This window comes from Malurus melanocephalus, unplaced genomic scaffold (assembly GCF_030028575.1).
Source record: "Malurus melanocephalus ecotype Western Australia unplaced genomic scaffold, MMel_1.1 scaffold_176, whole genome shotgun sequence".
Lineage (NCBI taxonomy): Eukaryota > Metazoa > Chordata > Aves > Passeriformes > Maluridae > Malurus > Malurus melanocephalus.
Genome location: NW_026623408.1, coordinates 1,289,562 through 1,306,267, shown reverse-complemented (window position 1 = coordinate 1,306,267; position 16,706 = coordinate 1,289,562). Strand labels below are relative to the sequence as shown.

The window sequence follows — 16,706 nt, the reverse complement described above, 5'->3', positions numbered from 1 at the left end:
GTTTGGCAAGGAAGAGCTTTGTGCAGAAAGATTCTTTGGAATCTTTTGGAAGTYAGCTTTAATTTTCAGCAGAGTATGATGAATTCAGGTTGTATCCAGGCTACCTTATGTGAGCAACCTAAAACATTCCRAACAGAGGCAAAGAAAAGCTCAGGCCCAGCTTGAAGAGCACAAGCTCTTGAGATTACAGACACAAGGTGCCAGGGTGGAACCCCACAGAGCACAGGCACTCCTGCTCCATGATGTTTGCTAGCTCTTGGATGTTTTTATCTGGAACCTTTTGTCCTGCTCTACAGCTGCAAATCCCTGCAGGGTGGGGAAGTGCTCCTGATTTCCCCTTCTGCTCACAGCTGCTCCAGGGGAAGGGAGCAGGGGCCCCAGTTTGTGAACATCCCCAGCACTGGCACCACAKGGCCACAGCAAATCTCAGCTTGGGCACTTGTACCTGGCACCGCTGCAACCTACCAGGATCAYTGTGTACTCTGAGAACATCGTGCTGCATCTCCCAAATGGCTGCTGCATTTCTGGTAGCTGTACCAGACAATTTGAAGTCCCAGCAATGAAAGTCATGGGAGTTCCTGCTTGGGTGTGGGTTGTTATTTGTTTATTTGTGGTTTTTTTTTTGGGTTTTGGTTTGTTTTAGAGTTACAAAAATGATAGAAGCAGCAGCTAAGCCATAATACTTGGTGGTGCCCAGGGTAGTCCTTGTATAAATGGGAACAACATTTATAAATGTTGGACTRGTTGCACAGTCACTGGCAAATGTCAAAAAGGGAAATGATGCAAAAGGAAAAAATCATTTATTAGTGAATTAATTGGAGTAATTGGTCTGGTAATATCTCATATCTTCCCTACATCTGTTTAATTCCTAATCTAGTTCAAAGGTGCCCTAATCATTTCAAATCTCTCTGAACTTGMTCCAGTTTACACCCTTTTTTACCTCTTGTTCACTGGTACCAGTTCAACACAATTCTCCTCTACCACCAGCTATGATGTCACCACTGTTTGGACAAAGGAAAGTTTTCTGCGGTTCCTGCAACATAAAATTCTTGTTTTACTTCTCACCACTTTACTGGCTCTGCTTTGAAGGTCACTTAAATCCAAACATCTCATCTCACATGAGGTAATGCTGTGCTTTGTGCTCTGCCAGTTGTTGTGGAACTGGAGAAGTCACTTTGGGATCTGGCTTTTATGAGAACACCAGAACACCACAGCGATGTTTTGTTATCCTCAGGGAGAASCATTAAAATTGTAAGCTATAAAACATTACATGGGCAGATGCAATTTTCTTTGGACTGAGAAGCAGTGGGGTACAATGATGGTTAAAAAGAAGGGTATGCAAACCTATCCCATAAAACTCTATTTCCCAGCTGTACCAAGTGCAAATTACATTTGTTATCAAAGGGAGCCGTAAAACAACCCCCAAAACTATGAAGACTAAAAATATCTCAGTGATCTTTTGAGGAAGAAAGTGAGGCACAGAAAGCAGGCAGGGGCAGAGGCATCAYAAACTGACTGAGCAAATAATGATGTTTCAGTTCTTCACAATGAAATTTTTTTGAGACTGATGGTTTCACTTGTGAATAAATGCATTACTTCCCAAGGTGATCTTTCTGTCCGAGTACATGCTGCCACCAGGTATTTTGTCTTCAAAGAATATTTAAAATTAAAATTGATTTGAAACCCATTTTTACTGTGGATGACAGGAAGCTAAGAAAGCCTCTCTCTGAGAAGCCCTTTCTGATTCCCAGCCAGAGAGGGCCATGCAATGAGTGCTGAGACCTGTCAGGGTTTGGATTCAAAATCAGCATTAACAATCAACATTTGAATGAATTTAGCATGGAGACTGGTAACTCAAGAATATGAAAATACTCATGTCAAATTTAGGTTAAGGGGSAATATTATAAAACCATGTTGTAAAAAAATAATCCATTAATTAAAAATTAACTGCATTGTTAAAATACAGCAATAAAAGGGAATAGTTTCCAGCTAATTTTCCTATGTCAGTAACAGCAATTTTTTWAGCCCCAATTCATGTCCACTGAATTGTGTATCTGTTAAAGTGGGTACCCAGTTCTCACCTCAACCACTATCATTCCACAGAATGAGGAATGAGGAACACATGGCACAGGCTGGGTTGATGGTTAATGCTCTGCTTCTGTGGTCCAGATGAATTGGACACASAAACCTGTGCCAAACACAGTGTAAGGAAGACAGATTATTGTCCCCACCAATTCCTCAGTGTTTTTGCATTGATGGCAACTAAGGAAATGTACAATAACCTTAAACTAGAGGRCAGACACAGGATGTCATTTCTATACACCCACAGTACCTTGAAATCATCTTTATCCCTGCATTTTACTATGCTGTCTTTGGCTGTATTTGGGAATGATAGTTTGAAAATGTGGGAAAGTTCTTATTTTTACCTCTACAGATGCTCCAGCTCTCCTGAAGAGCTGGAGATCTTATACCTCCAACTTTGGGAAAGTTACTAATTTACTTCTTGCTTCATTCTGTGGAAGCATTTTTTTTTTTTTAACACAGAAATAAAGCTCTGAAATTGAGGTTTTTTTTCCTAATTTAGGTATCTGTCAGGTTTTCAGATATCTCTCAGATTGATTGATAGGATCAAGTGGCAAAAATACAGTTTCCACTGATGTTTYCAGTTAGGATTGTGCTGTTCTAAAAGAAAAGTGTTTTCTAAAATTGTGTAATTAAAAAGTCATATTGGTATTATTCTGATTTTGTGCTCTCCCTAAACATCTGGGCATTTCTGGTTGGGATTGCTGCTCAGAGATGTGCTGTACAGCCAGAGATCCCAGCGGGATTCATTGGAACTGAGTTTTCAGCCTATTATTGAATGTCCCACATTCTTTCCAAAGGAACATGTGATTCCMCAAATGTGTTGACTGTGAGGAGAGTGATTATTAGTGCAGTTTGATGTACCCTTCAAATGATGCACAAAAACCACCCCAAATAGCTTCTCCTTTTTGCTTCTCTGCAGAGTGCATGCTCTTCCCTTAGCACCAAGTTCCAGGCMAAACCAGATATCCCTTTGGATTCACATTCCTCTGTGGATGTGTCTCTGAGGCAGAGTTGGAATTACAATATCCAGTGACTAGATATTGTTGGGCTGCTTGTCAACATGGCTGCTGCAATAAAGCAGTGATTTGTCTTAATAAAATAAAATAAAATAAAATAAAATAAAATAAAATAAAATAAAATAAAATAAAATAAAATAAAATAAAATAAAATAAAATCAGTTAATTAACTTTTCAGAGCTTTTATTGTCTGGTCAAGGCAGCAGGGCTTTACCATTTCCCCGCTGACCTTGGAGTGAGGATCATGTGTTTCCCTGTGTAACCACTGCCCTTGGAGAAAGTTTCAGGACAAGACAGTAAGAGGACAACAAGGAAACCTGGTTTACAAATTCTAGAAACTCTGGTCTTCTGTTATGGACCTTCTGTGACCAGCTTCTGTAATAAAGCCTGGTACTTCTTGTCAATTGTTTGGGCCAAGGACTTGTGTGCTCTGYGTGTTTGGAGAGTGAAAACAGTCAKTCTGTAGTAGTTTAACTGGGAAATAACCAAAATACTGATTTCTGCTAACAAGAAGGGAGGGTTTAGTGTGGATTAGAAGCAAAATTCAATATGAGGGTAAGAACTGGTCTTCCAGTAACAAGACTACTAAATTCCAGTGAGAACTGGTCTTCRAGCTGGGACTAAACAGCTCACAATTACTCTCTCCCAGGGAAGATCTGGGATCTTACTTTAAATCTTGAGGCCTTGCTGCAGAAATYCCTTTCCCAGTGGAATGGAGACCCACCTGTATTTGTCATCTAACCATAAAAAACATTACAGGCAGTGAATGGAAACTGAATTCCGAGTATTTCTCTGTTGTTAGCAAGAGTMAGTGCCAGGTAATGGACAAAGACCAATCCTGGAGCCAGGAGAGCCCTGCTTTCCTCTTAAATTGCTATGTAATTGAAAGCARTTAACTTTCCTGCCAGACTATTTTCCCTCTTCCCACCTTTTGTGTTTTCTGGACACCTGCAATCTGCAAGGACAAGGCAAATTATTTTGTGCAGARCCTGGAGCAATTGAGCTTCAGTTTTAGTTGGAGCTTTTAAGTAGAAGTAATCTTGTAACAATTTTGCAGCTAATTCAAACTAAAGCAATGATGCTGAAAACCTGTAAAGATCAGACGCTTACAGAGCTGAATTTCTTAAACAATAAAATTAACAAAGATTACTTGCCAATGAAGATAAAACAATTGATGAAAGACAAATCCTCATTTTAAACATGGAAACAGAGGGATTAACATCCTTGCAACTAAAAACATCAATTAAAAGATAAGGAACTTAGAATTAAAGAGCCCACAGAAAAAAAGTGTCATAAAAGCACTATTTGCATTAAGAGTAGACAGAGATCATGGGCTTTGGCTGCAATGTCTTTTAGWGAATTATCTTCACACAGGTTCTTGAGAACCATAGGCTTCCCAAGGTCATATAATGTCATTTAAAAAAAAAAAGTCAGAGGTATTTCAGGAAGTTCCAGCAAGAAATGTATTAAGTCTTGCAGCTAAAATCCCTGTTTGCATAAATGCTGTCAAAGCCAGCTGAATTGCTTCTGCCAGCTCTGAGCTGGAGGCCAAGATTTCAAAGCATCTGAGAACAGAGACTCTTAGGAAGCTTTACAGAGGAGTCCACCTCTCAGGGAGAGATGCTCTGCATAAAGGCATCTGGGAGTCTGCTGGGTCCTTAGGTGCTTGAACACACAGCTCAAACAGGACCTAAACCAAGTGTCTCCCATCTCTCCTGAGGTTTCTTGATAGCAGCTTGATGAGATCCCCTCCAAAAATGAAAGCATCATTTGATTTATTTGCTAGAGAGCAGGGCTGGACTAGACTATGTGTGTTTGCAATGCAGGTGCATAGCAACTGTGCATCTATTATTTCCTAATCTATTATTTGAAGTGGGGAAGTGTGAGTTGGGAGAAGCTGCTTGAAATGAAAGCATTAAGTCAGTAGGTACAGTGGAAATGAATGACGTGGTCTTGTCAGGCTACATTCTCACATAGGAGGATAAGAAACTGGCAGGCTTGGAGAGAAATGGATACTTTGCCAGTGCAGATTCCAGCCTAATAAACTAAAAGCTGAAAAAATTATTCTTTATGTAACAGATGATTTCAAGCCATCATAAAATAAGTTGGTGGCAGAAAGATGCTGGATATTACTTAGTAGGATATTACTTAATAGGGGAGAGGAACAAAGGATTCCAAAGTGTGGTTCTGAAGGCATTTGAACATCCTTACCTCCTGCACAGTTGGAAACATTAAAGCATAAAATTCAGTGTGGAAAACTGTAGGGAAATATGCCCTTAAGGAAAAGGAGATGGGAACCTCTTTGGCACTTTCAGAAAACATCTACACTTGGAGAAAAAAAAAATGAGTGAAGGAAGAAAAGAGCAGATTATTCTGGGGATTAAATTTTGCTGTGCACCTAAGAGAAGAGAGGGCAGCTGCAGCGCATGTCCCTCACTGTCTGGCACCACAGACCTGTGTGGTTTCCAGCATTCTTGATAGAGAGACTGATGATGGGTGGTGGATGTTGGTGCTTTGGCACTTCTTGAGGCAYCCCACAAGTCCTGCTGTGCTGTGCRTAARTCTAGGTGCAGATCTGTCAGACTGTCTCTTAAATTCCCTGGYATCCTGTACCTCTCCAGGACACCAGCTCCCACCARAGCTGGAAGCACTCTCCTGTCTTTCTGCATATCTCAAATCTGGGGCAGCCAGGAGAACTCCTGAAGGTACTTGCACAGACCCCAAATCACTCAGTTCCTTCACTGGGGTCCACCTGTGCAGTTGTGTTCCTGCTGCTGTTGTGCTCACTGTCATCGGGAATTGTGTTCGTGCCTTTGGACAATTGCATTAAACTGGCTGAGTTTGGAAGGGGAAAAAGACAGGATTTGCCACCAAGGGCTACATACTCCCAAGTCTGCAGCAGTGAAGAGAGCATTTTATTCTTGCTGTGTGCAGAAAGATTTCCTTGTTTACGAGCAGAAGCTTATTCAACTTTCCACCATCATCCTGGGGTGTCAGGGCGCAGCTCAGTGCTGCRGTCAGTGACAGCACAGCTGGCAGCCAGCTGTGCTCTTACTGCTGTCCCCGAGCCACACGCTGAGGGACAGCCTCCAAAGTGGCTCTACTGATTCCAGGATGAGGATTTTCTACATTTTCCCTTGTGGGAGGTGTGTCCGTGTGCCTGGCTGAGATGGGGTTTCATGCACAGAGGGCCACAGAGAGAATGCTTCTGTTCCTTGATTTGGTGAGAGAATTTTGTTTAGTTAGCATAAGTTTGCAGGCTCTGTCAAGGGTCTAAGACAGGGATCTTAGTGYTGGATTTGAAAATGCAGTCTGTATATTTCTTAGCTTTGGTTTTTTGTCATTCACACAYGCAAATGGCATTTTACATATCTCTGGACATTCTTTGTGCTCCTAGAGCAGGGACATGGTTGAATGGGACTATCATAAATACTTAAGATTTGAATACATAACTATAGAGTTACTAAATAGCTGTAAATAACTATCTTTTCAYAATACCTGATATGTATTGGCAATCTGAGTAATTGATTGAATAATCAGTTGATTTACTTGTGTCTACAACCAATTTCCTCAGAGATAAACCTCAGAAGTGCTGGGAAAGAGGTAGAAGAGGCAGGCACATGCCGAAAGGGAAGGTAATTTGCACAGAACCATTTTTCCACCTTTTTATTTCTCTGACAGTTTTGGAACCCCTTCATTTAAGCATTTAAAACTGTAACTGAGGTTCATGACTGCTGGCTATTAATTTATGCTCATTGTCAGTATTTTATAGAGATAAATCTGACTCTTTATTCTGAAAACCAACCAACCATTCAAGCGCAGCTGACCAAAACCTAGAAACTCTTTGCAAAGAAAAGCTAATGTTTCTCTCAGAAAGAAACATCTAAAGTAACAAAGTCACTAACAAATTCTATTTTAGACTAGGATGTTCTGTTAAATGCTGACCCTGTCAACTCACCTTGGCTCTGTGTGGTTGAAGTCACTTGGCTCCATCTCTGAGTATTCTCTTGCCTGCACTTTTCTTGTTTGACTTCATCCCTTTGTCCTGGACTAGAGCAGCTTTTCCCAGGCACAGCTGACCCTCTGTGGAYAGAGCTGCAGTCCTGGGCCTTTGCCCTTGCTTAGGAAACGCAGTGTTTGGAGAGCAAACAGGTCTGGTGCCTGGCCTGTGTGAGCTCTGTAGAGCTGAAGAGTCCACTGTGGAGTGTCCTCCCTGTGGTGCCTACAAACAGCCTGGGATAACTCTGGTTGCTCCACATTCGCTGTAAAAGTACCCTGGGGCTGGTTTCTGGCTAATGCCCAMCTGGTACTCTGTTAATGTCATCTGTTCCTGTCAGTGGAACATTTCAGAGTCTAGGCATTACAGGAATTATAGCTGRGAGCCCTGGTGCGAAGGCAAGAATGCCAGGCCTGGCTGAACTGGACTCAGCTAAGGCCAAAGCTAAACAAAGCCATGGTCTCAAATATTTAGGTTTTTGGGGTTTTTTTTTGTGAAGAGTCATAGGAAATGAGTGCCACCCTCAGACTCCTCTCAACTCTTAGCTGCAACTGTTCTGTTACAGAACCCCACTGATCTAAACCCAATGCAAAGCAAAATCATCCTGCAATGAAGTGCTGARAAATGTGCATCAGGTAAACCCAACATTTCAGTGGGAAAATAAGCTCAGCATTTTTTGCAATATGGAGCTGTAACAACACCAGCACACCACCAAGTGTTTTCTTACCAAGTCCATGGGCAGCTCAATAACAAATGAGAATACTGCCCAATGTAGTTGTACCCATGTACACATTCTTGTACTCTGTTTAGTATTTTCTGTGAGCTGGGTGATGCCAGTTGGCCACCGATTAGGCAGCAGCAATTTTTTGCAGTTCTCCTTGGCCCAACTTTAATGTGGGTTTTTTGAGGAGTTTAAGGGATTACCAGGCAATCTGAAAGACAACACTTGACATTTACWTGGTTTTTCATTGTTTTCACCTTTGCCAACCAAACTCTGCTCCCAGTTACCAAAATTATCTTTGGGATAGATCCTACAGATCTCTGCTATTGACAGTATCTGGATTTGACCCTATGAATAATTTCTCTGAGTTTGCTGTCATGATAGGTTGTGACAGCAAACATTAAAGAGGGTATTATTGCTAGTCTGGGAATGATTGTAGCTGACTTTGTGTCCCTCCATGTACGTTCCAAAGTAAATTAAGGTAACTTCTCATCTGTTCTTCCTTTAAACCTCACCTTTAATTGTATGATTTCTCAGGCATGATGGGCATGAGAAATGCTGCAATGTCACAGTCTAATTATAACATTTCAGCACAGCTTTTCTTGAGCTGCAGCCCTTGCTCCAGTGGGGCTCTGGGTGGGTTTAATTGTTGTGTGTGTATTTTTATCATTATGCATTCTTCCATCCAAGACAGTGGACACGCTGCCCTGCTTCCCTGCATGCACGTGGTTTTCTGCCAAAATAGGACCAGTGACACGAGGATAATTGGCTCCTATAATGCTGTATTTCCTTTTCAAAAATCATCATGTAATGACTACAAAAGCCAGTCATAAAAAGGAGAGCAGAAGGAAGTCAAATGTCAGGAATTGTTTTATTTCAATGACTGGAAGTAATTTTTAGCCACATTTGTTTCACTAGTGAGTGCCAAAATGATATAAATTTTGATTGATGTCAGTGTGCTCCAATTGTCAATTTGCTAGTTTGCTGTTGTGGGAGAAAATGCTGAAAAGGAGGATTAAAAAAAATGAAGTACTTGTACCTGTACAGTCCTCTATGTCAGAAAATTCTGTCATTTCTGTGGGTTTTGTCTGTCTAAAGATGACAAGGTTAAGGCCTTTTCTGTTAACTCAGTTGTTTTCTTAGTCAGAAAGCTATCTGCTTTTTAATGGATTGATGTTTATGTGCTAGAGAACTTTAAATATAATATTCCTGCAGCTGTACATGACTGCAAGGCATGCCAATAATGCAGTTAAAGAAAATAAGAAAAAGAGTTTACTTACGGAGATTGGAATAATTGCTGCCTATTCCAATACTGAAGGAGCTTCCAGAGATGAGAGGAAGATGGAAGAAAATAACTAAGAAGGGAAAAATGAAGAGAAAGGTCCTTAACAGTAGTTTGGGTTTGTTTTGTACCAGATGTGAGTTGAAGACGCRATGAGTTAACGATCACCTGCACTCTCTGTGCAGGATTGCACACCTCAGACCCTGAGTGCACACACAGTTGTAGCTCAAATGGGGGGGAAATGCCCAACAAGTCATTGCTTCATACTTCCAGGAACACCTCCAGTTCAGGAAATGATATTAAAGCCTCTTAAATTGCAAGCCCCACGTATAAAATATAAATATGCTAATTATTGTTGTTAAGTCATTCATCAGTCTCTGAAACAGGCACCTACCATTGTAAGACCAAATAACTTCCCTGATTTGACTGCAGCTTGAATGCATCAGGCGTGTGCGTGCCAAACTGGGTTGGAATAAATTGAGTCTAAAATTTGATACACATACTCCCCCTATGCACTCAGGCTTTAATATTTATAACTTGCTCTTCAAAGATTTATATTTACAGGCAACAAAATGCACACGAGTAAAACGTGTCCTAAATAACCTAATCTTTAGATTTCTTATAAGACAGGCTCGTTCGCTCCTGCAGATGGATTCAAAGCCTGAGCCCCGAGAGTCGCTGGCTGTGCCAGTCTTTGCTCGGGCAGCCTTGCCTTGCCCTGACCTGCCCTCCCCTGTCCAGCCCGGCCCTTCGCTGCTCTCCCCTTCCCTGCCCTGCCTTCCCATCGCGGGCCAGGCCGGGAAGGGGCTGCTCCCTTTTCGGGACGGGGTCCCTGCGAAGACAAAGTTTCAGCGGCGGACGGGACTCGGGCAGGTCCTGTGAGACACCCGCAACCCTCACCCCACACCTCGCATCCCGCACACCACACCTCACAGCCTGCACCCCACACCTCACACCCCGCACCCCACACCCCCATCCCGCACCCAACACCCCACATCCAGCATCCGCACCCCTCACACCCCGCAGCCCTCACACCCCGCAGCCCTCATCCCGCACCCGCGGCAGGGCGGGAACCGCGCGGCTCCCGCGGCCCCTCAGAGCCTTCCTCACCCGGCTCGGCTCCTGCTTTACCCCGACTCGGCTCTCGCCTTTCCCCGGCTTGGCTCCTGCCTTACCCGGCTGGCTTCAGCCCCTTCCTTACCCCGGCTCGGCTCAGCTCTTGCCTTTCCCCGGCTCGGTACAGCCCGTCTTAACCCGGCACGGTTCAGCATCTGCCTTTCTCCAGTCTCTGCCTTCCCCCAGCTCAGCCGCTGCCTCCCCTCAGCCCCGTTCAGCTCCCGCCTTACCCCAGCCCCTGCGTCTCCCCAGCTCCGTTCAGCCGCTGCCTTTCCTCATCCCAGCTCCGTTCAGCCGCTGCCTTTCCCCGGCTCAGCCGCTGCCTTTCCCCAGCTCCGTTCAGCCGCTGCCTTTCCTCATCCCAGCGCAGCCGCTGCCTTTCCCCGGCTCAGCCGCTGCCTTTCCCCATCCCCGCTCAGGGGCTGCCTTCCCGCACCCGTTCCAGCCGCTGCCTCCCCCACGCCGCTCCAGCGCTGCCCTGCCTTACCCCAGCCCGCCGCCGTGCCCGCTGTCTCCATCCGCCCCCGCCGCGGCTCCCCGGGGGCCGGCGGGGCCCCGCCGCCTCCTGCCGTGCGCGGGGCCGGAGCGGGGCCGGGCCGGAGCCGCTGGCCCCGGGCTGGGGGCAGGAGGGGAGGGTGACCCCCGCCCCGCGGGCAGGGCCGCACATGCCGGGGGCAGCGCGGGGGGGCCGGGGCCGCTCATGCCGGGGCTGACCCCGCCGCTCAGCGCTCCTGCCGCAGCCCCCGGCAGCGGAACCCGGGCTGCCGCGGGGATTCGCCGCCTGCTTGAGCAGCCGTAGGCGGACAACGGCTCCGGAGAGCCGAGTCCAGCCCAGCACTTGGGCTAAAAGGGAGGGACTGCGYGGAGGAAACCCACGGGGGTGGACGGGATTAGCTGGCAGTGTGGAGGATAGAATTCCGTGGGGCTAGATGGGGGCTAGGAGGAGGATGCAGTYAGGTAGTCCAAGTGAGAGCTAAACCCACTTTACAATAGTAAGATCTACTTGCTCCCAGGGATCTTGAGGACGTTCCTCACTGTGGATGTTAAATGCTGTAGTGCTGGATACAGAGGGAACAGGGCTGCAGCAGGTACTAAATAAAGCATGAGAGCTTTCATAACTGGTTGTTTACCTCAAAGAAAAGCATCATTAGCTTTTTATGTAAAGAACGTATGAAATGAGGCCTTTTTTCCGTATGTTGTTTCAGCAATTTGGGTTTTTTTTTAATGATCCAAATCCCACTGGCAGTTTCTGTCACCCAAGCACTCATTAGCTCTGTGGGACCCTGCAGAGTGGTGCCACTGATCCTGYTCATGAGGGACGTGGAGCTGAAGCTCCATGAGTGTGTGGGCAGCCTTCTGTCCCTGGGTGGTTTTGTTTTCTGGAGAGCAAGTTCTCTCAATAAGAGTAGCTTTGCTGTCAGTATTTAAGCTGTTTGGCTTCTCCTTGGTTTTGCAGTGATGGATGCACAGTTGTAATGAAGTGTGGGGTTGAYACAGAACATGTAAACTCCCTGGTAAAAAGTTTCCTGCTGTCACTGATCACCTTTTTTCATTTGCTTTTCTTTTTAAATCCAGGTTGGCATTAATGGCGTCTAAGACAATTGAAATGAAGGTTTATGGGAATTTACAGGTGTGTTTCCTTGTGGCTCAGGGATACCTGTACATTTTTGCCCAAAAATATAGTACCTTAGTAMCCTAAAACCCCTTAGAATGCTGCTGCAAAAGTTACCTCATAATCAATTTCTTCAAGCCCTCAGAACGTTTGACTCCTTGAAAGACTCCTTGTTTATAATTTCAAGAAATGGAAACTGCACGGCTTCCTTTTAGGACTCTGTTGTTTGGTTCTTGGCAGGAAGATGTGAATCTGTACATGCATCAGAAAATCTGATTTTCTGTGTGCTGGGTTTTGGGTGTGTGCCCACTTGGCCTCATTCTGCTTGTGAAGGATCATATATGTGYACAAAGCTGCACTTATGGATATTAAAATATATTCACTGCTTTAAATTTCAGAATTCCTAATGTTTAGTGCTCCCGCAAATGTTGGTGATATCTTTCCCCATGGCACCTTACATTTACTGTCAGTATCAATATTTAGTCCTGACAGACTTGGGGTCTAAAGTTTGACTGAAATATCCATGCTCAGACAATTAAACAAGCTCACAAGTCGTGAAGAATGCCTTARTAACTGACTGGATGCAGGACTACTGCTCAGTGTTTGCCAATTCTGCCGAAATCTCTCTCTCAGCTTGGATTTAGAGGCCTTTCTGGGAATCTTGTCCTTTTGCTGCAGTAAGAGTTGCAGCTGCTTCTGAGGACAGAGAACATTTGTTTCTGGGTCAGACAGCACAATGCATAAAATGATCGGTCAGAGGCTGCAGAAATATCCCCACAGCTACCAGGAACCTTTGGGTGCTCCCCAGCACTCACTGAGCTCAGCTGGGATGGACTTGAATATTGTAGGCTGTGCTCACCCCACTGATTTCCCAATCTGCATCACATACATATGTATATGGGGTAATTTTTGACCCTTTTTCCTGGGTGTTTTCCAGCTTTTAGATTYCCTGTTTTTCTCCTCCAGCTGTGCACCTGAGCCAACCTGGCTGTGGACTGRGATTCAGGCCAGACTCGTGTTTGCRCGCTCARTGCAGCAGTGCTGTGTTGTGTCATGATGATCCTGTTGGTAGTTTTCATTCTTATTTGCTGTACACATTTCTTACTGTGGCATCTGCTTTCCTCTTTCAGTAAAAGAGATTTGTATTAAAGAAAATTGGCCACAAATAAATGATTTAACACATAAGGGTTTCCTTATGGATGGCATTTGGGAGAGCCAGAACAAAATAAAAACTATTCAGGATTCCTGCTGCTTCATCTATTGACTTTGTGTTAATTTGTCTTTCTCAGGATGTCACAGAGCAAATGAGACCAAGGCAGTGCCTGTGTGAAYCTGAATGGTTCCAGTCTGAATTCTGCCACCTTCTCATTTTTCCCAGYCTATAGAAATGGCGAGTATAACTGMTTGGGAGCCCAAGCACATTCAGGTAAGATTTGGAATGGCATAGCTTATGGATGGAACTGCACAGAGATGCTGTCCACAGTGGGTGTTTCCCAATTCACTGATAAGGAAAAAAACCAGTGAGGGACCCTTGTTGAAGACAGATAATTCTGTTCTTGGATGATTTTACATTTTCTCCAGTCGAGGACCTCATAAAGCTGCCATCAGCGCAGTGGCAGACCTCAGCTCAGCTTCTSGTCTCCTGGGGTTTGCTTTGGGATCCTTGGAGCAGAGTAGAAACTGCAGTGTGGTAGCCAATTTTTGCAAGGCAAAGTAAGTTTTCTTCCTATAATGAGAGCACTTTCTGACTGAGAATTTTTGTGTATTCATAGCAAGATGTTTGGGGGATGTTCATTACGTCCTTCTTTTGCTTTGTGGAAAAGGTGATAATTAAATAATTGTCAGTTGTATCATACGATTAGTAGTAGATAAAATACTTCAGGATGAGCAGAATCGATTGTGGGAGCAGGAAAGTCTTTTCTGTGTGGAAAATCTGGGAGCAGGGAGATTTTCTTGGTGCTGGCTGCTGTAGAGCCTGCAGTGCTTTCTGCCTTCACATCACCTTGGGCCAGCTCATTCTGCCCTGTGCTGGGCATTCCCAGTGCTCTGCCACTGCTGGAAAAGCTGATTACACCAGGCTTGGGCTCAGGGAATTCTTTGCTGGGAATCCCAGGCTGAATAACACTGTGCCTGCTGCTGAGAGAAAAAGAGGTCAGGAAAAGAGGGTCTGGAGTTGATARGAAGCATCTCATGCTTTCACAGCTCCCTGGGTTCTGAAATGTAGTAAAAAGAATTATTTGAAAGAAAAGTTTTCATTTTTTATGAAAAAAAAAACCCAAAAACAGATGTTTGCCAGGTTTTAAATATTTTCTTTTTGGGCTTATTGTAGAATGGCTATCAAAGAAAATTCCTCCATGCTGAAAGYTACTTTAATGAAAAGGGTGGAATTGTACATTGTAAAGTTACTGTACAACATTTTTCAGCTGGCAYTTATGGGACAGGTAAATTTATTTTGAATAATATTTTCTAGAAGTTTAAATCAAATGTTTTAGTTCTTCAGGCATAAAATCTGTCAAGAGGAAAAATAATGTTAAGTTATTAATACAGATGAAGCATATCAGTAACAAGTATTTTATAGCAGCCTGAAGGCCCAAAGGCAGAAATCCTGTTGTTTTACCTGCCRTGTAAAGAAATGAGACCTGGAATGCAGAGGCTCTGTTTCTATAACTGCTGTGTCAGGAAAGGATTCTGTAGGAATTTTATGTCATGCCARATTCTCAGAGGCAGTTTTTCTGATTTTTAGAGTTGCCAACTCTAAAAGGTGCTCTTGGGCTCTGGAGCCAGATTAATTTCTTATTTATTCACCTGCTTTAAGAAGTTTGAGGAAGGTGGTGAGTTATTCTGTCAGTGTCTGCTGTACATATTTTTTAATATCTGTATATATGCTAAAAATAATTTGGTCMAAGATTGTTATTGAAAATCCAATATTTCCCCTAACTGGTTTCAATCTTCCTGATGCCAATTTTTAAGGRTGTAGAATGGAAAATTTCATCTCAGCGTTCTTCTCCCTCTCATTCTCCAGCTCCTTGATTAAATTTATAGCTAATTATGCTATTATAGTAATTTATTTTGTGTTGACCTTTCAAGGACCTTGGAGCATCTGACTGTGAATGTAGARTCTCAGTTTTTATTTCTATGGGGCCTTGTATGGATTTGTTACAAAATGTAATGGCAYTTTTGGGCTTGAGGATGGCCAGTGGATTAGTAACAAATGATAACACACGAGTCCTTGGAGATACTTAACTATAAATATACTGGAATATAGAGAAAGACATAGTTAATTATGTCATACACAGCATTTAAAATTAGATAACACCTCTAGCACTAGCAATAACAGTAAATCTTCATGTCAGAATTGTTAGAAACATTTCATATGTTGTAGGTCCATTCTTTGACGTGAGTGTTGCACTTGGTGCTAAAAATCCTGTGTTTGGATGGTCAAATCCCCTTGTATCCCATGAAATATAGAGATATCTATTCCTAAGGTGAGGAATATCCATGGCCTTTTGGGGGACCAGGCTTAAAATCTGTTTTTTGTTGCAGAGGCCACATCCTGTATTGGCAGAGCTCAGTGCATGCACCAGGTATCACGGGAAGGAGTGAAGAAAAGGGAAATGAACGGAAGCGTCACTGAGGAATAGTTTATTGACTATTCAGAAGATTGCTGATCAGTTTAACCTTGTAGAGGTTMGAAGTTTCATGATTTAGTCATTATTTTTTACACTGAAGTGAAGTATTTGTCATTTACTCTCAGAAAGGTTTTTGAAAGAACCTTTTGGCAGTGGGGAGAGAAGGCAGCTGTGCAGTGCTGTTAGTGTGAGCAAGGAGAATCCAGACGTGCCTTTGGTCACCTAAACTAGAAATACAGATGAGGAAAAGACAGCATGGCAGCAACCCAACGTATAATTGTGACCCACATTGATTTTATCTTTCTGACACTRTTGGGTGCTAACAAGAAATACTTCTTTCACCTTGAAGTATAAACTTGTAATTCATTGTTGTTCGTGTTTTACCAAAGAATTCACAAGTCAGTAGCTCTCCATTTTATTCCTACTTTATTTATTTATGAAGTGTTTATGAAGATGGTAAAAAAATTATAAATATGCCAAGGTGCAAAGTTCCTCACTGGAACTGTGAGCTTTTTCATGGTCATAAGGAAGAGATGCAGAGTGGAGACCAAAATGCTTGGGGAGGAACCTTAGGRCTCATGAAACCCTTGTGCAACCCCAGCTTGGTTTAAATGGCGTTGGGATTGCAAAAGGAAGGGTAAAACATGGCCCTGGGAAGGCTCCTGCCCCAGAAAAATTGCCATGAGATGCAGAAACCAGTGAAAGAAAACAACTTGCACAGAGGATGATTCAAATGCAGCCAGATTTTATATGAAACTGATGAAAAAATATATCAACAACCTCCATGTCTCCTGGCAGACTGGCACCACTTCTGAAGGCAGGCATATGTTTTTATAARCTATTAATGGTTACAGTCAGGGTGTAACCTATTCTCTTATTTAATACTTTTGGCCTGTGGTAAATGTACAGTAGGCCAAACAAACTGGCAATTAATTTAAAACCTGAAGAGCAGAGGAGTTCACATTCTAGGAGAGAGGAGCACTGTGAGAAATGATGTAGAAAGGTGGAGAAGCAGGGCAGGCAGGTGCCTGGTGCAATTAATTTGCAGAAAAACGTGAGGCAGGCTTGGGGACAAAAGGAACAGAGCAAAGCAAAGGGAAAAGAGCARATCCCGAGGGTCTGCAGCACAAAAAGGTTGTGCTGGGTTTTGGGTAAAACTCTGACAGCCTGGGCAGGTGGTTGATGCAGTGGGAAGAGCAAACAGTGACACAAACTAATAAACAGGTACCTAAAAGAACTSATGGGCTG

General features: G+C 43.5%; 1 protein-coding gene across 1 annotated transcript in view; it reads right to left on the bottom strand.

Annotated features, from left to right (window-relative positions):
- The window catches only part of BEAN1 (brain expressed associated with NEDD4 1), a 52,406-nt gene extending 41,530 nt beyond the window's left edge, over nt 1–10,876 (bottom strand). The window contains exons 1-2 of the mRNA XM_057372660.1: nt 10,705–10,876; nt 9,100–9,174 (exon numbers count right to left, since the gene is read on the bottom strand). Coding sequence (XP_057228643.1) covers nt 9,100–9,174; nt 10,705–10,735 — 106 coding nt within the window. The 5' untranslated portion in view covers nt 10,736–10,876. The remainder of the gene's footprint in view (nt 1–9,099; nt 9,175–10,704) is intronic.
- Nucleotides 10,877–16,706: the final 5,830 nt, after the last annotated feature.